Here is a 23,122-nt window from a genome sequence, read left to right on the forward strand (position 1 = left end):
ATCAGGGTGATGTTGCCCTTCCTCATAGAGTCTGACATGCTGCCGGCTAGAAGTATATCGTTGTACACTTCCAGCAGGTCCGGGCCCACCCAGTCCCACAGAGCCGAGTACAACTCTGCCGGTAAGCCATCGCCTCCGGGAGTTTTACTCGAGTCAAAGGAACGGATGGAACCAGTCAGCTCCTCCAGGGTCAGTGGTTGGTCCAGACTCTCCCGCTTGCTGTCGTCCAAGACTTCCGTGATGGAGGACAGGAAGTTCTGGGAGGCGGTGCTGTCTGTGGTCTTTACATCGTACAGATCCTTATAAAAGGATCTGCAGATCTTGAGCATGTCTGTCTGCGAGGATGTTACCGAGCCGTCCTCCTCCCTAAGGCTTTTGATCACAGAGCTCCCCCTGTGAACCTTATGGAAGAAGTAACGTGAGCACGTCTCATCCTGCTCAACATGGCGGACCCTGGACCGGAAGATAATCTTGGAGGATTCAGAGGTAAAGAGCCGAGCTTGCCGGCCCTTCAACTCTCTCAGTTCCTCCCTCACATCCACCCCTCTCCTCTGCAGAAGGAGTAGCTGCTGCAAATCTGTCTGGAGTTGACACAGTTCCCTCTTACCCTGTCTTGCTCTCTGAACACCTTTGGAGACGAAGAACTTCTTGATGTTCTCCTTTGTTGCCTCCCACCAGAGTGTCTGGGAGTCAAAGAGGGGCCTCACAGTTGTCCAACATGCGTAGTCCCTCTTTAGCTCCTTAACGTTCTCCGGGGTCAACAGCTCCACGTTTAGCTTCCACGTCCCTCTGCCCGCCTTCCGGTCCTCCTGTAGGTGACAGGTGGCCTGAAGGAGGCAGTGGTCAGAGAAGAACACCGGCGCGAGGTCGGTGTGTCTGACCGTGACGGCCCTCGATGTGAAGAGGAAGTCTATCCGGGACTGGGCTGAACCATTTGGTCCTGACCAGGTGAACCGTGGCTGGACTCCGCCTGCAGGGTCACTGAAGGCGTCGCGCAGCTTTGCATCTTTGACCGTTTCCACCAGGAGTTTGGAGGTGCCGTCCAGTCTGTGGTTGGCACTGCCGGATCGTCCAGCTGCATCGATGATGCAGTTGAAGTCACCGGCCAGAACGAGCGGTCTAGACGTGGCCAGCAGCGGTGGGAGCTGCTGGAGGACGGCCACCCGCTCGCTCCATCTGGGTGAGGCATACACATTAATCAGCCGGAGCGGAGAACCACGGTACATTACATCCACCACCAAGAGACAACCCCCCACCACCTCCCTTACCTCAGTGATGGTGAAGCCCCCTCCCCGCAGCAAGATCCCCAGACCGGACGCACGACAATCATTTCCCCCCGACCATACCGACAGTCCGTGGGGCCACCATCGCAACCACCTCCGATAGCAGCGAAGGTGTGGCAGCCCGCACTCCTGTAAAAAAGTCACATCCGCCTTTACCTTGGCCAGGTACTGCAAGGCGGTTACACATCGCGCAGTGCTCTTCACACTGCGCACGTTTAAGGATGCCAGTTTCAGCTCCATTGTCCTTTAGTGTCCCAGGCGATCCTCCCGCATGCCAATCATCTGGCTGAGTTCCTGCACATTTTTGTCGCACAGGTAGTGGTACAGGTTGGTGGCTTCCTCAGCACAGGGTGTATTTTCTGGCGAGGCCACTGTGCTGCTCCCAGTGTCCTGGAGCTGGGGCCCATTGGCCACTGCACTGCTCCCGGTCTCCCGGAGCTGGGGCCCATTGGCCACTGCATTGCTCCCGGTCTCCCGGAGCTGGGGCCCATTGGCCATTGTGCCGCTCCCGGTCTCCCGGAGCAGGGGCCCATTGGCCGTTGTGCCGCTCACGGTCTCCTGGGGCAGGGGCCCATTGGCCGTTGTGCCGCTCACGGTCTCCTGGGGCAGGGGCCCATTGGCCGTTGTGCCGCTCACGGTCTCCTGGGGCTGGGGGGCAACAGACACGTTCTTTCTCTTACCTTCCTCCTCCCCCGTTTTCTTCCTCTGCCTCTGCCTCCGTTGTCGGCTCTTCCTGGTCGTCTCATCCTCCGATGCGGAGAGGCTGCTGGCCTCGTCCTGGGAGAGGACTCTTTTTTGGGACTTGCTTGCCCCCTCCGCCTTTTTCTCCGTGCGCACAGCCTTCAATGTTTTCCTCGACTGTACCACCTTCCATTCCTCCTCTTCCTGTTCCCCCTCTTCCATCGACTCACCCTCGTGGGCGGGGGCCTGGGGGGCTCTGTCCTGCGGTTGGGGGCTCCTGGTGGTCGCGTTGTCCTCGCCCCTGCTCTCCTTTCCTTTTTGGACTTTTTCCGTGGTAGGAGGCGTCTCTTCCACCCTGGGGGTGCTGGCAGCGGCCCCTCTTATCGCCTGTGCATAAGTGCTTGCTCTTTTAGGGCAGGCCCTGTAAAGGTGGCCTGCCCCCCCACACAGGTTGCAGCTCTTACTCTCTTTACAATCCCTTGTCTCGTGGCCTTCTAACTTGCAGTTTCTGCAGACGACTGTCCTGCATTCTGCCGCCACGTGCCCAGGTTTGTTGCATTTCCTGCACACCCTGGGCTGCCCCACGTACGTCATGTAGCCCCGGTTCCCTCCGATAGCGAACACCGAGGGAGGGTGGACAATGAATCCCTTCCCGTCCACCCTCAGCTTCACCTTTACCTGCCTCTTGCTCGTCCAGATCCCGAACAAGTCCTTTATGTCCACGCAGTTCCCGGCCCCTTCGACGTAGCGCGCAAGGAAGGTGAGGACATCCACGACGGGCACATGTGGGTTAAACATGTGCACCGTGATCATCCGTTCCCTCTGGGTGGGGAGGGTGAAGAGCGGCTGCACCTTCAGGAGCGACAGCGGGGCTTCATCCCCCTTCTCCCGGAAGTCCTGCAGCAACTTCTGCCATCCCGACGGGTTCTGGAAGGTAACGTCAAAATATCCGTTACCTGGGAAGTCCTGGAAGCAGAAGATGTCCCCGGCCTTGAATCCACAGGCCTCCAGCAGCACCTTCTTGATGAAGAGATCCCTTGAGAAAGGGTTCCCCTCCTTGAGGTCCTTCACCGATACTCGCAGGGTATTCCGGATACCCTGCCCTCCAGCTCCACTTGCTACTGCCATCCCACCTGGATAAGGGTGTTAGGTTGGTTACCCAACCAGCATGGATCCACCCCTAAACCAGACACGTGCTCCTGACCCCCGCTCCTCGTCGATGATCTAATGCAAATACTGCTCTTATACTTACACTGTTCTTATAAGAACATTAGATTGTGCCAGAACAGATACTACACTTGATCTTAGCCAAAAGGCCAAAAGACCTGCACTCGGTCCGCATTAACTTTTTTTATTTTTTATTTTTTTATTTATCAAAAAATACTTTATTCAAGTTATAAATATCATTTACAAAACATCATTTTAAAAACAAACCCATCCGACATTCCCGGAGGTTACATATTCAATACAGGCATTTACTTAGACCTTTACATACATTTACATACATATCCCTTATTTGGAGGGGCGTCTCTCTCCACCACACCCTGCCCCCCATGTCCAGCAGCGGAAGGACCCTAGACTGTGGTCCTCCCCCACAGGGCCTTGGCGTTGGCTGCACCGAGCTTCAGAGCGTCCCTCAGCACGTACTCCTGCAGTCTGCAGTGGGCCAGTCGGCAACATTCCTTGACGGACAGCTCGCTCCGCTGGGAGGTCAACAAGGATCGGGCAGACCAAAGGGCGTCTTTCACCGAGTTGATGACCTTCCAGCAGCACTCGATGTCAGTCTCGGAATGCGTCCCTGGGAACAGTCCGTAGAGCACAGAGTCCTCTGTGACGGAGCTGCTCGGAATGAATCGTGACAGGGACCCCTGCAGACCTCTCCAGACTCTCCTGGCAAATCCACACTCTTTGAAGAGGTGGGCCACCGTTTCCTCTCCGTAGCAGCCGTCCCGAGGGCAGCGTGCGCTGGTAGTGAGGTTCCGGCGGTGCAGGAAGGATCTGACTGGGAGGGCTCCCCTCACCGCCAGCCAAGCCAGGTCTTGGTGCTTGTTGGTGAGTACTGGCGATGAGGCATTTTGCCAGACAAGCTGGGCTGTCTGTTCTGGGAACCACGCCACAGGATCCATGGAGTCATTCCCCTGCAGTGCCTGCAGGACGTTCCGTGCTGACCACTGCCCGATGGACTTGTGGTCAAAGGTGTTGGTCCGGAAGAACCTGTCCACAAACGACAGATGGTTCGGCAATGTCCAGCTGACTGGCACATTGCGTGGCATCTGCGCCAGGCCCATCCTTCGCAACACCGGGGACAGGTAGAACCTCAGCAGGTAGTGGCATTTGGTGCCCACGTGCCTTGGCTCTATGCTCCGCCTGATGCAGCCACACACGAAGGTGGCCATCAGAATGAGGGCGACGTTGGGCACGTCTTTACCCCCGTTGTCTGCCGACTTGTGCATTGTGGCTCGTCGCACCCGGTCCATCGCCGACCCCCAGATGAAACGGAAGACGGCCCGGGTGATCCCCGTGGCGTAGGAGGGAGGGACGGGCCACACTTGCGCCAAGTACAGCAGCCCCGAGAGCACCTCACACCTGATGACCAGGTTTTTCCCCGTGATGGAGAGGGAGCGCTGCTTCCACAGCTCCAGCTTCTTCCCCACCCTGGCTATCCACTCCAGCCAATTCTTGTCACATGCCTCTGCCTTCCCGAACCAGATCCCCAGCACCTTCAGGAAGTCAGGCTTGATGGTGAAGGGGATGGAAGATCGGTCGGGCCAGTTGCCAAAGAGCATGGCCTCGCTCTTCCTGCGGTTTACCCTGGCCCCCGTGGCCAACTCAAACTGGTCGCAGACGCTGATCAGTCTGCGGACCGACCCTGGGTCCGAGCAGAAGACGGCGACATCGTCCATGTACAGGGAGGCCTTGACCTGAGTGCCCCCACTGCCTGGCAGTGTCACTCCTCTTATGCTCGCATCCTTCCTGATGGATTCGGCAAAGGGTTCAATGCAACAGACGAACAAGACAGGGGAAAGAGGGCAACCCTGCCTGACTCCAGACCTGACGGGGAAGCTGTCTGATTCCCACCCATTAATTTGGACTGCACTACAGATATCAGAGTAGAGCAGTTGGATCCACTTCCTGATTCCCTCCCCAAAGCCCATTTTGGAGAGCACGTCCCTCATGTACGTGTGCGATATCCTGTCGAAGGCCTTCTCCTGGTCCAAGCTGACCAGGCAGGCATCCACCCGTCTGTCCTGCACGTAGGCAATGGTATCTCTCAGCAGCACCAGGCTGTCTGAGATTTTCCTGCCAGGTACAGCACAGGTTTGGTCCGGGTGGATCACCTGTCCCAGAGCAGACTTGACCCGGTTGGCGATGGCCTTAGACAGGATCTTGTAGTCTACATTCAACAATGTGATGGGTCTCCAATTCCTTAAGACATTCATCTCCCCCTTCTGCTTGTAGATCAGGGTGATGTTGCCCTTCCTCATAGAGTCTGACATGCTGCCGGCTAGAAGTATATCGTTGTACACTTCCAGCAGGTCCGGGCCCACCCAGTCCCACAGAGCCGAGTACAACTCTGCCGGTAAGCCATCGCCTCCGGGAGTTTTACTCGAGTCAAAGGAACGGATGGAACCAGTCAGCTCCTCCAGGGTCAGTGGTTGGTCCAGACTCTCCCGCTTGCTGTCGTCCAAGACTTCCGTGATGGAGGACAGGAAGTTCTGGGAGGCGGTGCTGTCTGTGGTCTTTACATCGTACAGATCCTTATAAAAGGATCTGCAGATCTTGAGCATGTCTGTCTGCGAGGATGTTACCGAGCCGTCCTCCTCCCTAAGGCTTTTGATCACAGAGCTCCCCCTGTGAACCTTATGGAAGAAGTAACGTGAGCACGTCTCATCCTGCTCAACATGGCGGACCCTGGACCGGAAGATGATCTTGGAGGATTCAGAGGTAAAGAGCCGAGCTTGCCGGCCCTTCAACTCTCTCAGTTCCTCCCTCACATCCACCCCTCTCCTCTGCAGAAGGAGTAGCTGCTGCAAATCTGTCTGGAGTTGACACAGTTCCCTCTTACCCTGTCTTGCTCTCTGAACACCTTTGGAGACGAAGAACTTCTTGATGTTCTCCTTTGTTGCCTCCCACCAGAGTGTCTGGGAGTCAAAGAGGGGCCTCACAGTTCTCCAACATGCGTAGTCCCTCTTTAGCTCCTTAACGTTCTCCGGGGTCAACAGCTCCACGTTTAGCTTCCACGTCCCTCTGCCCGCCTTCGGGTCCTCCTGTAGGTGACAGGTGGCCTGAAGGAGGCAGTGGTCAGAGAAGAACACCGGCGCGAGGTCGGTGTGTCTGACCGTGACGGCCCTCGATGTGAAGAGGAAGTCTATCCGGGACTGGGCTGAACCGTTTGGTCCTGACCAGGTGAACCATGGCTGGACTCCGCCTGCAGGGTCACTGAAGGCGTCGCGCAGCTTTGCATCTTTGACCGTTTCCACCAGGAGTTTGGAGGTGCCGTCCAGTCTGTGGTTGGCACTGCCGGATCGTCCAGCTGCATCGATGATGCAGTTGAAGTCACCGGCCAGAACGAGCGGTCTAGACGTGGCCAGCAGTGGTGGGAGCTGCTGGAGGACGGCCACCCGCTCGCTCCATCTGGGTGAGGCATACACATTAATCAGCCGGAGCGGAGAACCACGGTACATTACATCCACCACCAAGAGACGACCCCCCACCACCTCCCTTACCTCAGTGATGGTGAAGCCCCCTCCCCGCAGCAAGATCCCCAGACCGGACGCACGACAATCATTTCCCCCCGACCATACCGACAGTCCGTGGGGCCACCATCGCAACCACCTCCGATAGCAGCGAAGGTGTGGCAGCCCGCACTCCTGTAAAAAAGTCACATCCGCCTTTACCTTGGCCAGGTACTGCAAGGTGGTTACACATCGCGCAGTGCTCTTCACACTGCGCACGTTTAAGGATGCCAGTTTCAGCTCCATTGTCCTTTAGTGTCCCAGGCGGTCCTCCCGCATGCCAATCATCTGGCTGAGTTCCTGCACATTTTTGTCGCACAGGTAGTGGTACAGGTTGGTGGCTTCCTCAGCACAGGGTGTATTTTCTGGCGAGGCCACTGCGCTGCTCCCAGTGTCCTGGAGCTGGGGCCCATTGGCCACTGCACTGCTCCCGGTCTCCCGGAGCTGGGGCCCATTGGCCACTGCACTGCTCCCGGTCTCCCGGAGCTGGGGCCCATTGGCCATTGTGCCGCTCCCGGTCTCCCGGAGCAGGGGCCCATTGGCCGTTGTGCCGCTCACGGTCTCCTGGGGCAGGGGCCCATTGGCCGTTGTGCCGCTCACGGTCTCCTGGGGCAGGGGCCCATTGGCCGTTGTGCCGCTCACGGTCTCCTGGGGCTGGGGGGCAACAGACACGTTCTTTCTCTTACCTTCCTCCTCCCCCGTTTTCTTCCTCTGCCTCTGCCTCCGTTGTCGGCTCTTCCTGGTCGTCTCATCCTCCGATGCGGAGAGGCTGCTGGCCTCGTCCTGGGAGAGGACTCTTTTTTGGGACTTGCTTGCCCCCTCCGCCTTTTTCTCCGTGCGCACAGCCTTCAATGTTTTCCTCGACTGTACCACCTTCCATTCCTCCTCTTCCTGTTCCCCCTCTTCCATCGACTCACCCTCGTGGGCGGGGGCCTGGGGGGCTCTGTCCTGCGGTTGGGGGCTCCTGGTGGTCGCGTTGTCCTCGCCCCTGCTCTCCTTTCCTTTTTGGACTTTTTCCGTGGTAGGAGGCGTCTCTTCCACCCTGGGGGTGCTGGCAGCGGCCCCTCTTATCGCCTGTGCATAAGTGCTTGCTCTTTTAGGGCAGGCCCTGTAAAGGTGGCCTGCCCCCCCACACAGGTTGCAGCTCTTACTCTCTTTACAATCCCTTGTCTCGTGGCCTTCTAACTTGCAGTTTCTGCAGACGACTGTCCTGCATTCTGCCGCCACGTGCCCAGGTTTGTTGCATTTCCTGCACACCCTGGGCTGCCCCACGTACGTCATGTAGCCCCGGTTCCCTCCGATAGCGAACACCGAGGGAGGGTGGACAATGAATCCCTTCCCGTCCACCCTCAGCTTCACCTTTACCTGCCTCTTGCTCGTCCAGATCCCGAACAACTCCTTTATGTCCACGCAGTTCCCGGCCCCTTCGACGTAGCGCGCAAGGAAGGTGAGGACATCCACGACGGGCACATGTGGGTTAAACATGTGCACCGTGATCATCCGTTCCCTCTGGGTGGGGAGGGTGAAGAGCGGCTGCACCTTCAGGAGCGACAGCGGGGCTTCATCCCCCTTCTCCCGGAAGTCCTGCAGCAACTTCTGCCATCCCGCCGGGTTCTGGAAGGTAACGTCGAAATATCCGTTACCTGGGAAGTCCTGGAGGCAGAAGATGTCCCCGGCCTTGAATCCACAGGCCTCCAGCAGCACCTTCTTGATGAAGAGATCCCTTGAGAAAGGGTTCCCCTCCTTGAGGTCCTTCACCGATACTCGCAGGGTATTCCGGATACCCTGCCCTCCAGCTCCACTTGCTACTGCCATCCCACCTGGATAAGGGTGTTAGGTTGGTTACCCAACCAGCATGGATCCACCCCTAAACCAGACACGTGCTCCTGACCCCCGCTCCTCGTCGATGATCTAATGCAAATACTGCTCTTATACTTACACTGTTCTTATAAGAACATTAGATTGTGCCAGAACAGATACTACACTTGATCTTAGCCAAAAGGCCAAAAGACCTGCACTCGGTCCGCATTAACTTTTTTTTTTTTTTTTTTTTTAATTTATCAAAAAATACTTTATTCAAGTTATAAATATCATTTACAAAACATCATTTTAAAAACAAACCCATCCGACATTCCCGGAGGTTACATATTCAATACAGGCATTTACTTAGACCTTTACATACATTTACATACATATCCCTTATTTGGAGGGGCGTCTCTCTCCACCACACCCTGCCCCCCATGTCCAGCAGCGGAAGGACCCTAGACTGTGGTCCTCCCCCACAGGGCCTTGGCGTTGGCTGCACCGAGCTTCAGAGCGTCCCTCAGCACGTACTCCTGCAGTCTGCAGTGGGCCAGTCGGCAACATTCCTTGATGGACAGCTCGCTCCGCTGGGAGGTCAACAAGGATCGGGCAGACCAAAGGGCGTCTTTCACCGAGTTGATGACCTTCCAGCAGCACTCGATGTCAGTCTCGGAATGCGTCCCTGGGAACAGTCCGTAGAGCACAGAGTCCTCTGTGACGGAGCTGCTCGGAATGAATCGTGACAGGGACCCCTGCAGACCTCTCCAGACTCTCCTGGCAAATCCACACTCTTTGAAGAGGTGGGCCACCGTTTCCTCTCCGTAGCAGCCGTCCCGAGGGCAGCGTGCGCTGGTAGTGAGGTTCCGGCGGTGCAGGAAGGATCTGACTGGGAGGGCTCCCCTCACCGCCAGCCAAGCCAGGTCTTGGTGCTTGTTGGTGAGTACTGGCGATGAGGCATTTTGCCAGACAAGCTGGGCTGTCTGTTCTGGGAACCACGCCACAGGATCCATGGAGTCATTCCCCTGCAGTGCCTGCAGGACGTTCCGTGCTGACCACTGCCCGATGGACTTGTGGTCAAAGGTGTTGGTCCGGAAGAACCTGTCCACAAACGACAGATGGTTCGGCAATGTCCAACTGACTGGCACATTGCGTGGCATCTGCGCCAGGCCCATCCTTCGCAACACCGGGGACAGGTAGAACCTCAGCAGGTAGTGGCATTTGGTGCCCACGTGCCTTGGCTCTATGCTCCGCCTGATGCAGCCACACACGAAAGTGGCCATCAGAATGAGGGCGACGTTGGGCACGCCTTTACCCCCGTTGTCTGCCGACTTGTGCATTGTGGCTCGTCGCACCCGGTCCATCGCCGACCCCCAGATGAAACGGAAGACGGCCCGGGTGATCCCCGTGGCGTAGGAGGGAGGGACGGGCCACACTTGCGCCAAGTACAGCAGCCCCGAGAGCACCTCACACCTGATGACCAGGTTTTTCCCCGTGATGGAGAGGGAGCGCTGCTTCCACAGCTCCAGCTTCTTCCCCACCTTGGCTATCCACTCCAGCCAATTTTTGTTACATGCCCCAGCCTTCCCGAACCAGATCCCCAGCACCTTCAGGAAGTCAGGCTTGATGGTGAAGGGGATGGAAGATCGGTCGGGCCAGTTGCCAAAGAGCATGGCCTCGCTCTTCCTGCGGTTTACCCTGGCCCCCGTGGCCAACTCAAACTGGTCGCAGATGCTGATCAGTCTGCGGACCGACCCTGGATCCGAGCAGAAGACGGCGACATCGTCCATATACAGGGAGGCCTTGACCTGAGTGCCCCCACTGCCTGGCAGTGTCACTCCTCTTATGCTCGCATCCTTCCTGATGGATTCGGCAAAGGGTTCAATGCAACAGACGAACAAGACAGGGGAAAGAGGGCAACCCTGCCTGACTCCAGACCTGACGGGGAAGCTGTCAGATTCCCACCCATTAATTTGGACTGCACTACAGATATCAGAGTAGAGCAGTTGTATCCACTTCCTGATTCCCTCCCCAAAGCCCATTTTGGAGAGCACGTCCCTCATGTACGTGTGCGATATCCTGTCGAAGGCCTTCTCCTGGTCCAAGCTGACCAGGCAGGCATCCACCCGTCTGTCCTGCACGTAGGCAATGGTATCTCTCAGCAGCACCAGGCTGTCTGAGATTTTCCTGCCAGGTACAGCACAGGTTTGGTCCGGGTGGTTCACCTGTCCCAGAACATGTTCCCAATGTTGGGGGAGTCCAGAACCAGGGGCCACACAGTTTAAGAATAAGGGGTCGGCCATTTAGAACTGAGATGAGGAAAAACTTTTTCAGTCAGAGAGTTGCGAATCTGTGGAATTCTCTGCCTCAGAAGGCAGTGGAGGCCAATTCTCAAGAGAGAGCTAGATAGAGCTCTTAAGGATAGCGGAGTCAGTGGGTATGGGGAGAAGGCAGGAACGGGGTACTGATTGAGAATGATCAGCCATGATCACATTCAATGGCGGTGCTGGCTCGAAGGGCCGAATGGCCTCCTCCTGCACCTATTGTTTATTGGCCCATTGAGTACACTAGTCTTTCCAATCTTTCCTCATATGACAGTCCCGCCATCCCAGGGACCAATCTCGTGAACCTACGCTGCAATGCCTCAATTACAAGGATGACCTTCCTCAAATTAGGAGACCAAAACTGTACACAATACTCCAGATGTGGTCTTACCAAGGCCTTGTACAACTGCAGAAGGACCTCTTTACTCCCATACTGAAATCCTCTTGTTATGAAGGCCAACATGCCATTAGCTTTCTTCACTGCCTGCTGTACCTGCACGCCAACTTTCAGTGACTGGTGTACAAGGACACCCAGGTCTCGCTGCACCTCCCCCTTACCTGACCTAACACCATTGAGAAAATAATCTGCCTCCTTGTTTTTGCCATTCTCAATCAGTACCCCGTTCCTGCCTTCTCCCCATACCCCCTGACTCCGCTATCCTTAAGAGCTCTATCTAGCTCTCTCTTGAATGCATTCAGAGAATTGGCCTCCACTGCCTTCTGAGGCAGAAAATTCCACAGATTCACAACTTTCTGACTGAAAAAGTTTTCCTCATCTCAGTTCTAAATGGCCGACCCCTCAGCAGGTCAGGCAGCATCTCGGGAGAGAAGGAAGGGTCTCGACCCGGAACGCCACCCATTCCTTCTCTCCCGAGATGCTGCCTGACCTGCTGAGTTACTCCAGCATTTTGTGAATAAATACCTTCGAAGAGTTTTTGTATATACATTAATTAATTAAGAAAGAGATTAATAAAGATATATAATAAATTTATGCGGGGGTTCCCTGAGACATGAAAATTATTTCCAGGGTTCCGCTGAGAAATGCTGGAATGGAGGGAGAGGGATCGTGTTCAGGCAGGGGAGATCAGTTTGCATTGGCTTCATGTTCGGTACAAACATTATTCCTGCGCTGTTTTCTGGGGTCTGTTGGCCACGAGGGAGCTCAGATGGTATGGGTCAATAATGGTTTGTGTAAAATTGAATCATTTGTAACTTTTCCGGCGCCCTTTATGTGGCGATTCTTTGCATACCTTGCGTGCGAACAAGAAAAAAAAATGTATCACTGCTCCTTGTCAGATGTGACAAGGAAGCATTCATTCACGGAGAGTGCCGTGCGCAAGTGGGTGGGACAAGGCCAGAATTCCCCACTGGGTCAGCATGGGCCGTGTGGGCCGAAGAGCCAGTCTGGGTGCTGTGCAACTCTGCACGCCACTACTCACCGACCACGCGCAGCTCAAAGTGCTCCACGTCGCGGTTCCTCGGCTCCCTGTCAAAGTAGTTTGTCTCTATCTCGTAGGTCCCCTGGTCACCGAGACCCACGGCCCACAGCTCGATTTCACCGTCCAGTCGGAAGCGGACTCTGTCCCCGTAGGACGGGTGGATCCAGGACGGACTCTCCGGGCTGTAAGACTTCCAACCCAGGATCGGCAGGTCAGGATGGAGACGCCACATCGACACCCTGATCTTCTCGTGGCTGTGGGGCTGGACGGGGAACCTCACCATCCCACCCATGGTGACAGTGGTGACCGAGCCCACGGTGGCCGACGTTCTTGTACCGCACACAGCCGCAGTGTGGAGACCTGCAACACAACAAGGTCATAGAATGTTTCGAGGATGTAACCAGTAGAGTGGATAAGGGAGAACCAGTCGATGTGTTATATCTGGACTTCCAGAAGGCCTTCGACAAGGTCCCACATATGAGATTGGTGTAACAAACTTAAAGCACACGGTATATGAGTTCGGTGTTGAGGTGGATAGAGAACTGGTTGGCGGACAGGAAGCAAAGAGTAGGAATAAACGGGTCCTTTTCGGAATGGCAGGCAGTGACTAGTGGGGTACCGCAAGGCTCAGTGCTGGGACCCCAGTTATTTACAATATATATCAATGATTTGGACGAGGGAATTGAATGCAAGTTTGCGGATGACACGAAGCTGGGTGGCAGTGTTAGCTGTGAGGAGGATGCTAGGAGGCTGCAGAGTGACTTGGATAGATTAGGCGAGTGGGCAAATGCATGGCAGATGCAATATAATGTGGATAAATGTGAGGTTATCCACTTTGGCGGCAAGAACAGGAAAGCAGAGTATTACCTGAATGGTGGCCAATTAGGAAGAGGGGAGATGCAACGTGACCTGGGTGTCATGGTGCACCAGTCATTGAAAGCAAGCGTGCAGGTGCAGCAGGCAGTGAAGAAAGCGAATGGTGTGTTGGCATTCATAGCGAGGGGATTTGAGTATAGGACCAGCGAGGTTCTGCTGCAGTTGTACAGTGCCTTGGTGAGACCGCACCTGGAGTATTGTGTACAGTTTTGGTCTCCTAATTTGAAGAAAGACATTCTAGTCTTAGAGGGAGTACAGAGAAGGTTCACCAGATTGATCCCTGGGATGGCAGGACTTTCATATGAAGAAAGACTGGATAGACTAGGCTTATACTCGCTGGAATTTAGAAGACTGAGGGGGGATCTTATAGAAACATATAAAATTCTTAAGGGGTTGGAGAGCCTAGATTCGGGAAGATTGTTCCCGATGTTGGGGAAGTCCAGAACCAGGGGTCACAGCTTAAGGATAAGGGGGAAGTCTTTTAGGACCGAGATGAGAAAACATTTCTTCACACAGAGAGCGGTGAGTCTGTGGAATTCTCTGCCACAGAAGGTAGTTGAGGCCAGTTCATTGGCTATATTTAAGAGGGAGTTAGATGTGGCCCTTGTGGCTAAAGGGATCAGGGGGTATGGAGAGAAGGCAGGTACAGGTTACTAAGCTGGGTGATCAGGCATGATCATATTGAATGGCGGTGCAGGCTCGAAGGGCCGAATGGCCTACTCCTGCACCTATTTTCTTTGTTTCTATGTTTCTACGTACGTTCTCCGCGTGACTGCGTGGCGTTTCTCCGGGTGCTCCGCCACCCCCCCACCACACACACCCCAGAGACGTGTGGATTAATCGGCCACGTGTAAATGTCCCCCATGTCACCTATCCATGTTCTCCAGAGATGCAGCCTGACCCGCTGAGTTACTCCAGCACTCTGCGAAACGTCACCTATCCATGTTCTCCACAGATGCTGCCTGACCCGCTGAGTTACTCCAGCATTCTGTTTGTCTTTTTCCTTTTGTAAAACCAGTATCCACGGATCCTTGTGTCTGCTGTTTGAAGAGATCTCTGTACCGTGATGCGGAGACGCGGAGAAAACTCAAACACGGGTTATTTTTTAAAGACTTTATTAAACGTCAAGTTAAAGGTGAAGAGTTACAAACGTGAGCGGAGCCACAGCGGGTGATGTGCGCGCCAGCGGGTCGCAGACTGGAGCCTGCGATGTTGTAATGAGGTGTTGCATTTTGTGACGTCGAACAAGGGCAGGACCCACACAGTGAACGGTAGTCCTCTGGGGAGTGTTGTAGAGCAGAGGGATCTAGGAGTTCAGGGGCATGGCTCCTTGAAGGTCGAGTCGCAGGTAGATAAGGCGATCAAAAAGGCCGGGTTTCTGCCCCACAGCCCCTGAGCCCCGCTCCTGACACCGGTCCCGGGACCCGACCCTTTTACACACCCGGAGCGGAACCGGAGCAGATTCTCAACCACTGACCATTATGCCAAGTCCCGAAGAAAGGATAAAGTTTCTCCGTGAATTTATTCCCAGTGAAGGTGTGGAGATGGGACTCGGTGTCCGCGTCGTAAAATGAAACTGTCCCGTTCTCGTAACTGAGATAAACTCCCACCCTCCCGGGGATGGGACGGACGGGGAGACGGGATGGAGGGGAGGTGACTGCATTAAACACATCATCCCCCCGCCTGATGCTCCAGACTCCAGTTTCCGGGGTCAGTGTGGCCGGTCCCTTCCTCTCCACAGACTCTGCGGCGACTCCCAGACTCCAGCCCTCACTCCCCGCCACCTCCACCTCCCAGTAATGTCTCCCCGATGTGAATCCCTCCGATCCCAGCACACACCACCTGTCTGTAAACCTCTTCCCGGTGTCAGGGAGACTCCTCCGGGTCCCGGACCATCTCACCCTCTTCCGATCCTCAGACACCTCGAGCCGCGGACCCGCTGTTTCCACATCCAGGGTGACGGAGACTGGGGGGAGAAGCAGAGAATCAGAGAGTCCCCGGGGGTCGGGGGGAGACTCTGGCAGCCCGGCCCCGGGACCGGGGGAGAGGCCGCTCGGCCTCGGGCACAGGCGGGCGGACAACTGAAACCCTGCCCGGGGTTTCACCCACAACCACATCGGATGGACAACAGACATCTCTCCCGGAGTTTTTAATCCAGGAATGGAGAGGTGAATTTCGTGAGGTGGAGGAGGGTGGACGGGGAGGACGAATGCAGAGAGTGAGGAGGATTGGGAGATTGCGGTTGGGATGGGGGAATGAAGCGGGCTATTCAGATACGGAGGCAGATCGGAGCAGGAGGATATAGAGGTGAGTGGTAATTTGAGGTTGTTAAAGAGGAGGTAGAGGTGCGTGGTGGGGTCGTCATGATCACAGTGAAAGGGGGCAGACACGAGGGGCCAGATGACATGTTCCTGTGTTTTTTTAGTGAGGGTGAGACAAAGGGAAGGGTGGGTTTGTTAGTCAATTGGAGTGGGTGAAAAGGGTTTACAACAACTTCATCAGGTCTGAAGGGCTGGGTTATCAGGTGAATTTGGACAGTCAAAAGGTTATAATGTCATAAATGAAAGTATTCGAATGAGGCCATTCGGCCCATTAAGTCTACTACACCATTCAATCGTGGCTGATCTATCTCTCGCTCCTAACCCCCTTCACCTGCCTTCTCCCTATAACCTTTGACACCTGTACTAACCCAGAATCCAGCTCTCTCTGCCTTAAAATGTGGGATCTGGGACCATGGACAAATCTGGTCACAGAAGGTTCGAGCCCCCGACCGCTAGAGGACAAAGAAGAGAGAGATTGAACAGTTTTTCACCTTCCATCACAGTGAGGAATGTGGAGGGGTCACTGTGCTGGATGTTTACGTTAAAATGTATTTTGTGTGTCCTGTTGCTTTTTACTGTTATGACTGTATGGCAAATGAAGTTCCTCGTATGTTGCAAAACATACTTGGCTAATAAAGTTTTATTGTGATTGTGATAAGGAGTCGTGTTAGGCGGGTAGGATGAAGCGGACTGGAGTGGCGAGGAAAGGAGGGGACCGCGTGGGATTGGAGGTGTCGGAAGAGGAGTTACAGTTTACCAAGGTACAGCGAAAATATTTTGTTGAGTGCTAACCAGTCAGTAGAAAGACAATACATGATTACAATCAATACGTTCGCAGATACATGATGTGGAAATAATGTTTAGTGCAATGTAAAGCCAGCAATGTGCGATCAAGGATAGTCCGAGGATCACCAACGTGGAAGATAGTAGTTCAGCACTGCTCTCTGGTTGTGGTAGGATGATTCAGTTCCCTGATAACACTGGGAAGAAACTGTCCCTGAATCTGGAGGTGTGCGTTTTCACACTTCTGTACCTCTTGCCTGATGGGAGAGGGGAGAAGAGGGAGTGGCCAGGGTGAGACTGGTCCTTGATTATGCTGCTGGCCTTGCCGAGGCAGCGTGAGGTATAAATGGTGTCAGTGGCAGGAGTTTCGGGTTTGCGGGAGAGCAGGGAGGAGAATCCGGAACGGGAATGACGGACTGCGCTTCCAGCAAATTGGCATCAGGACCGCGCGCAACTCCACCAACATCCAACAGCAGGGACAACACGCTGAACATCATTTAGATGCCAGCATACTACGGGAAACACGCGACTGCTTGTTCTGTGAGCAAAATCTTGAAATGGAGAACCTGCTTCCTGAGCTTTACGGGCACCAGCAAGACCGGTTAGAGAACACAATTTACCGATTTTCTTTCACCAGACATGCTCTGTTTTTGGACTGCCCGCGGCGCGTAGAACCCAACGCCAGAGTGTTCACTTTAGTAACAACGTTCATCCAACAGCTCGTCTGTTGTGTGTACTGTGGTTGTGCTCAGTGAACTGACATCTCTACATACATTTTTAGGTATGTAAAGAGGAAAACAATTGTCAAGGCAAATGTGGGTCCCTTGAAGACAGAAGCGGGGGAATTTATTATGGGGAACAAGAAAATGGCAGACGAGTTGGATCTGTCTTCACTTAGGAAGATACAAGCAATCTCCCAGATGTTCTAGTGGCCAGAGATCCTAGGGTGACAGAGGAACTGGAGAAAATCCGCATTAGGCAGGAAATGGTGTTGGGAAGACTGATGCGACTGAAGGGTGATAAATCCCCAGGGCCTGATGGTCTGCATCCCAGAGTACTTAAGGAGGTAGCGCTAGAAATTGTGGACGCATTGGTGATCATTTTCCAATGTTCTGTAGATTCAGGATAAGTTCCTGTGGATTGGAGGGTAGCTAATGTTGTCCCACATTTTAAGAAACGGGGAGGAGAAAAAACGGGAAATTATAGACCAGTTAGTCTGACATCAGTGGTGGGGAAGATGCTGGAGTCAATTATAAAAGACGAAATTGCGGAGCATTTGGATAGTAGTAACAGGATCGTTCCGAGTCAGCATGGAATTACAAAGGGGAATTCATGCTTGACTAATCTTCTGGAATTTTTTGAGGATGTAACTAGGAAAATTGACAGGGGAGAGCCGGTGGATGTGGTGTACCTTGACTTTCAGAAAGCCTTTGATAAGGTTCCACATAGGAGATTAGTGGGTAAAATTAGAGCACATGGTATTGGAGGTAGGGTACTGACATGGATAGAAAATTGGTTGACAGACAGACTGATGGGTATCGACCCGAAACGTCACCCATTCCTTCTCTCCCGAGATGCTGCCCGATGTGCTGAGTTACTCCAGCACTTTGTGAATAAATACATTTATTTGTACCAGCATCTGCAGTTATTTTCTTATATTATCTGAATGGTGTCAAGTTAGGAACAGGGAACGTACAACGAGATCTGGGTGTCCTAGTACATCAGTCACTGAAAGGAAGCATGCAGGTACAGCAGGCAGTGAAGAAAGCCGATGGAATGTTGGCCTTCATAACAAGAGGAGTTGAGTATCGGAGCAAAGAGGTCCTTCTGCAGTTGTGCAGGGCCCTAGTGAGCCCTGGAGTACTATGTGTAGTTTTGGTCTCCAAATTTGAGAAAGGATATTCTTGCTATCGAGGGCGTGCAGCGTAGGTTTACTGGAGCGACTAGACTTGTATACACTGGAATTTAGAAGGATGAGAGGAGATCTTATCGAAACGTATACAATTATTAAGGGGTTGGACCGTTAGAGGTAGGAAACATGTTCCCAATGTTGGGGGAGTCCGGAACAAGGGGCCACAGTTTAAAAATAAGGGGTAGGCCATTTAGAACTGAGATGAGGAAAAACTTTTTCAGTCAGAGAGTTGGGAATCTGTGGAATTCTCTGCCTCAGAAGGCAGTGGAGGCCAATTCTATGAATGCATTCAAGAGAGAGCTAGATAGGCTCTTAAGGATAGCGGAGTCAGGGGGTATGGGGAGAAGGCAGGAACGGGGTACTGATTGCGAATGATCAGCCATGATCACATTGAATGGCGGTGCTGGCTCGATGGACCGAATGGCCTCATCCTGCACCTATTGTCTATTGTCTGTTGTTTGTACTGTGGTTGTGTTCAGGGAACTGACATCTCCAGCGGTATGAATACTGACTTCTCTAAATTCAAGTATACACTGGACAGGTAATTAATACTTAAAGAACAATAACGGTTTAAAAAAAAGTTTTTACCTCTCTTAATGCCATCGGGCACCTCGCTGAACACCGTGTTCAACAAAAATGGGTGATCGAACTTTCTAACTTCCAGGGCACCGTCTGCTACTGACAGCGTGTGCTGATCATCACTTATCCTGCATGAATCACGCACCTGGTTATAAGACCCGCATCTACGATTTTTGAGTTAATTACCAAAACAGTGCAGAGAGTCTCACCTCCTCTTCTGACGAGTTTCCTCCTGAAATATAAAACATCAGAAAGATCAATTAATTTACACTGAGCGTCCACATCGTGACAGCGGGAATATCAGCCAAATTGTTACAATTTTCCGACAGATCCCAGCTCTTAATGCTGGAGCGGCGCCCCATCAGTGCAGTATTATGTATTAATTACATGTAAAGGGTATATTTAATACTGGACTGATGGGGCGATTCAACCTCCTCTGGTTCCAGTTGTGAATTACCTCATTTGTCCAACAGGGGTCACCCTCTCTTCACTGTTACCCTCTTGCGTTTAATGTCTGTGTAACATGCCTTGGAATTTTCGTCTATCCTATTCGCCAAAGATCCTGCATTGCCACTTCAAGCGCCCCCTGATTCGTCTTGCACCCTGTGGGTCAGCAAGAGGGGACGCATAGCGTCTACCAACCTTTGTCTCCACAGACATCATGTTGCCAGCTTGTGACTAGATGTTCATATCAGACTAAGAGAAGACCAGGCTTGAACAACGTGGAAAATATGACTGGCTCAATGTGATAAGTACAACGTCTCTTTCCGATAAAGATGCAGCTCGCCCTGCGATTGATTGGGGTGCGCTAATGTGAGCGAGGCAGTAATATGGCCCCAGAACAAATAAATCATTTATTTGGAGACACAAGCTGCTGCATAGAGTGGAATCCTAATCAGGCCAGCCAGCATCTGAGGAGGGAAATGTACACATGACGCATGTGGTCAGGAGCCTCTTTCAATCTTCTGGAATAGATGGGAGAGAGCTGGTAAAGGGATGGGAGGGGAAGGAACTGGGACAATAAGTGACAAGGGATCGGTGAATTTATGTGTGGAGGGACATATGACAGACTGACGGACATCCCTGCGGCTGATGGAGAAGGGGATAAAACTTGCTACAGAATTGGAATCTGGTCAGGAAGATAAATGGGGAATGCAATGGAAGGGATGTGGTGGAAATCAACAGGAGAGAATGTGCTGGGTTCCCAGTAGGATGGGTTGGGGGATCAACGGTTGGAGAAGGGGATGCAATGTTGTGACGGGGACTGGGGATGAAAAGAAATGCCTGTGGGGAACAGTTGACGGAACAGGGACGTCTGAAGGGGATAAGGTTTACCTGTAACAGGAGAATACATGTTTCTTGTCGTTGGGTTGTCGTCTGCTCAAAATATGAGGTGTTCGTCTTCCCTACCGACTGGGCTGTTTCAATCAGCCTTGAATTATTGGGAAATTCTGCATTTATTTCAGACTGTTACCCACTATTTTGTGATTGTGGCCTTGTGGAAGCTAACTTTGGGGAAACCATTTTGTGGCACCTTTGGAGGAAATTTTGTGCTGGGAAGTTCGATACCTTAGCAGCTTGTTAGAAAGATCTGTACAAAAGCTTGTTTTGGTTATTGTATTGAAAACAGGCTTTTGCAAGGTAGTCCTTCACATTCATGGACACCTGCAGATAAGAAGTTGCTTCCCAAGGTTTAGAAGTTGTTTTTCTGGGTTTGTTGTTGCGTTCTGGACATTTCAATGTTCTGAACTCGATGTTATGGTACCTCCTTATCGCCTAACGGTACCTCGCTAATCATCTTAGCTATGTGACTCCCTTTACTCCCCTGTACTCCTGTTTGACTCCCTAACACAATTAAAGGAACTCTATTATGGGAACTCTACTATGTATCTGCTGAGACTGCTTTATGCTATGTAACCATGGAAAATTACTGCATGTGCTTTGTCCTGTTTTCAACTGTATAAATACTGACTGTAATCTATGTTTTTTGAGAGGACAGAAGCAGGTGCTTCTCCCACCTTGGTGTTTCAGTAAAACGATTTAACTGAGTCTTGTGTTTTGCGTACTTATTTTAGAGATAAGTCGAGTCGACTTTCACAGCCTTACATTGAATCAAATTGAATTTGTAGCTCCTTACCTTCAGAAATATCAAACTGTCCGTTTGGTTCATCCGCTCCTGCAGCTTTAAGAGTTTCTCTTGAATAGAGTTTATCTCCTCTTGAATCGCTCGTAGATTATTCTCCATTGGATTTAGAACGCTCTCCTCTTCTTCCCGGAGATCCCTGAGAAAGAGCCGCTCTTTCTCATTGAGAATCTGGCGCAGTTCAGCAAATACCGATGTGATGTAGGTCAACAGGTTCTGTGACTGTTCCTGTCAAATGAAAGGTGAAGGTCAATATTATCGAGCCTGGAATCTAAGACAATAGCACAAGATCAGAGAAGGGAAACTGGAAAACTTACCCGGACTCCAGAAATCTTCTCTTTCTGTTGCTGCTCCATTTCCTCCACCGCTGATTTATTTTTTGTGAGAATCTCCAGGGAAGTTTTAATCTGCTCCTGGGATTGAGATTCAGATTCAGTCAGTGAAAGAATTAGACCAGACGGGACCAATGAACTGCAGACACGGAACTGCACATGAAAGTTTACAAAAAGACACAAACTGCTGGAGAACTCATCGGGTCGTGGAGCGTATCAGCAGAGAGCCGCGGGCTGTCTCACCTGGAAGGACTGCTGGAGTCCCTGCATGGACGTGAGGGGGAAGGTACAGGGACAGGTGTTTCATCTCCAGCGGTGGCTGGGGCAAGTACCTGGGGAAGGGCTGGTTTGTGTGGGAGGCTGGGTGAACCGAACAGTCGCCGAGGGAGCGCGGTCCGCAAATGGCGGAAAGGAAGAATCATCAGCTGATCAAATTCTGCTTGCTTTTACCTTGTACCTTTCAACAGCTTCTTTAATCGGCATGAAGCGATGCTCTCTGTGTTCCAGCGCGTCTCGGCAGATCAGGCAGACCAGTTTCTTGTCGGTTTCACAAAACAGCTTCAGTTTTTCCTGATGTTCCTCGCAGTGAAGTTTACTTTCTTTCCGTCCCGTGTTCAGGCTCAGTGCTCGAGCTGTCTCAGTGATACTCGCCAAGGCCCGATTTACTTTGAGGGCGCGGTCTGCAATATCCTCTCTACATACCGGGCAGGAGTTTCTCCCCTCCCTGTCCCAACTCTGTGTGATACAGGAGCGGCAGAAGTTGTGCCCGCACTCCAGTGTAACCGGATCGGTGAAGAAATCCAGGCAAACCGGACAAATCGCTTCTTCAGTTAAACTCTGGATCTGGTGTTTCGAAGCCATTTTTAATTCCGAGAACTTCTTGGTTCAAAACGCTTCCGCCTTCAGGAAGCTGCGAAACCGCACAGAACTGCAACTGTCAACGACACGCCCTGCAGTGCGCGGGGAATTGATTCTGTGCTGAATAACGTTGTTTTGCTGTGAGTGTTCAGGGTGAAGGGCCTCTGGCAATCTGCCACTGATTACACACCAGCAAGAGGCTGTTAACCCCTCCAGCCCCGGAGAGCAGCACAGTGAGCCAGACCCCCCCACTCGCAGCCCAGTCTGACGTTGATCAACAGGAGCACACGAGGAACTGCAGATGCTGCTTTACAAATAAATGACACAAAGCGATCGGGTAATTCCACGGACCAGGAAGACTATCTGGAGAATTTGGATTGGGGTTCCTCCAGTTTACATGAATTCGAGAGCAGCAATTCGTAGCAGCAATCAGCAGCAGTAGCAGCAGCAATCAGCAGCAGCACCAAGCTGAGTTGCTTGGGAAGTATTGTGTGGAGATAGTAAGGAGTAAGACCTGTGTGATCTCCCGGACAAGTTTCGATCGCCTAGCTTGGGGTAGGAGAGGAATTTCCCGGATTTTTTTCCCCAAATTGGCCTGGGTTTTTTATCCGGTTTTTCGCCTCTCCCAGGAGATCACTCAGTTCTTTTGGGTGGGCGGTTGGAGTGGTTGGAGCAGCGGCCGGGCGGTAGGTTTAGAAACCGAGCACGGGGCTTTGTTTGGGGAGTATGAGTGCAAGGGCAGTTTATTGTTCTGGGTGTCGGATGTGGGGAATCTGGGAGTCTGATAGTCTTCCAGACATCCACATCTGCGCCAGGTGCGACGAGATGGGGCTCCTAAGGGACCGTATTAGGAACCTGGAGCGGCAGATTGATGACCTCCGTCTGGTCAGGGAGAGTGAGGAGGTTATAGAGAGGAGTTATAGAGAGGTGGTCACTCCAAGACCACGGGAGGTAGACAAGTGGGTCACGGTTAGGGGGGAAAAGGAGCAGAGGCAGGGACTAGAGAGTACCCCAGTGGATGTACCCCTTGGCAATAAATACTCCTGTTTAGGTAT

The 23,122-nt window shown here is 52.7% G+C and overlaps 3 protein-coding genes and 2 pseudogenes across 3 annotated transcripts in view; all 5 read right to left on the reverse strand.

Moving 5' to 3' along the window:
• LOC144603060 (uncharacterized) overlaps nucleotides 1-23,122 on the reverse strand; it is a 278,950-nt gene that overhangs the window by 229,179 nt on the left and 26,649 nt on the right. The gene's annotated exons all lie outside the window — the stretch shown is intronic.
• LOC144602510 (uncharacterized) overlaps nucleotides 1-23,122 on the reverse strand; it is a 376,398-nt gene that overhangs the window by 15,928 nt on the left and 337,348 nt on the right. Inside the window, exon 2 of the mRNA XM_078415639.1 lies at nucleotides 12,264-12,623. Within this exon, the coding sequence (XP_078271765.1) occupies nucleotides 12,264-12,555 (292 nt within the window). The 5' untranslated portion in view covers nucleotides 12,556-12,623. The remainder of the gene's footprint in view (nucleotides 1-12,263; nucleotides 12,624-23,122) is intronic.
• Nucleotides 3,196-3,289, reverse strand: LOC144603292 (U2 spliceosomal RNA; annotated as a pseudogene).
• LOC144603293 (U2 spliceosomal RNA) lies at nucleotides 8,619-8,712 on the reverse strand (annotated as a pseudogene).
• LOC144602511 (E3 ubiquitin-protein ligase TRIM17-like) lies at nucleotides 18,940-22,250 on the reverse strand. Its single transcript, XM_078415640.1, has 3 exons — nucleotides 21,660-22,250; nucleotides 21,195-21,290; nucleotides 18,940-18,966 (listed from the first exon to the last, which is right to left on the reverse strand). Exons 1-3 carry the CDS (start codon nucleotides 22,068-22,070, stop codon nucleotides 18,940-18,942), a joined length of 534 nt encoding a protein of 177 aa, XP_078271766.1. The 5' UTR covers nucleotides 22,071-22,250.

Source organism: Rhinoraja longicauda, chromosome 19, assembly GCF_053455715.1.
Source record: "Rhinoraja longicauda isolate Sanriku21f chromosome 19, sRhiLon1.1, whole genome shotgun sequence".
NCBI lineage: Eukaryota > Metazoa > Chordata > Chondrichthyes > Rajiformes > Arhynchobatidae > Rhinoraja > Rhinoraja longicauda.

Coding starts and splice junctions, on each gene's coding strand:
- LOC144602511 (XM_078415640.1), bottom strand. CDS start 22,070: ATGGCTTCGAAACACCAGATCCAGAGTTTAACTGAAGAAGCGATTTGT. Junction 21,291..21,659: donor AAGCTGTTGAAAGGTACAAG/GTAAAAGCAAGC, acceptor TCTCAATCCCAG/GAGCAGATTAAAACTTCCCT. Junction 18,967..21,194: donor AGAAGATTTCTGGAGTCCGG/GTAAGTTTTCCA, acceptor TTTATATTTCAG/GAGGAAACTCGTCAGAAGAG.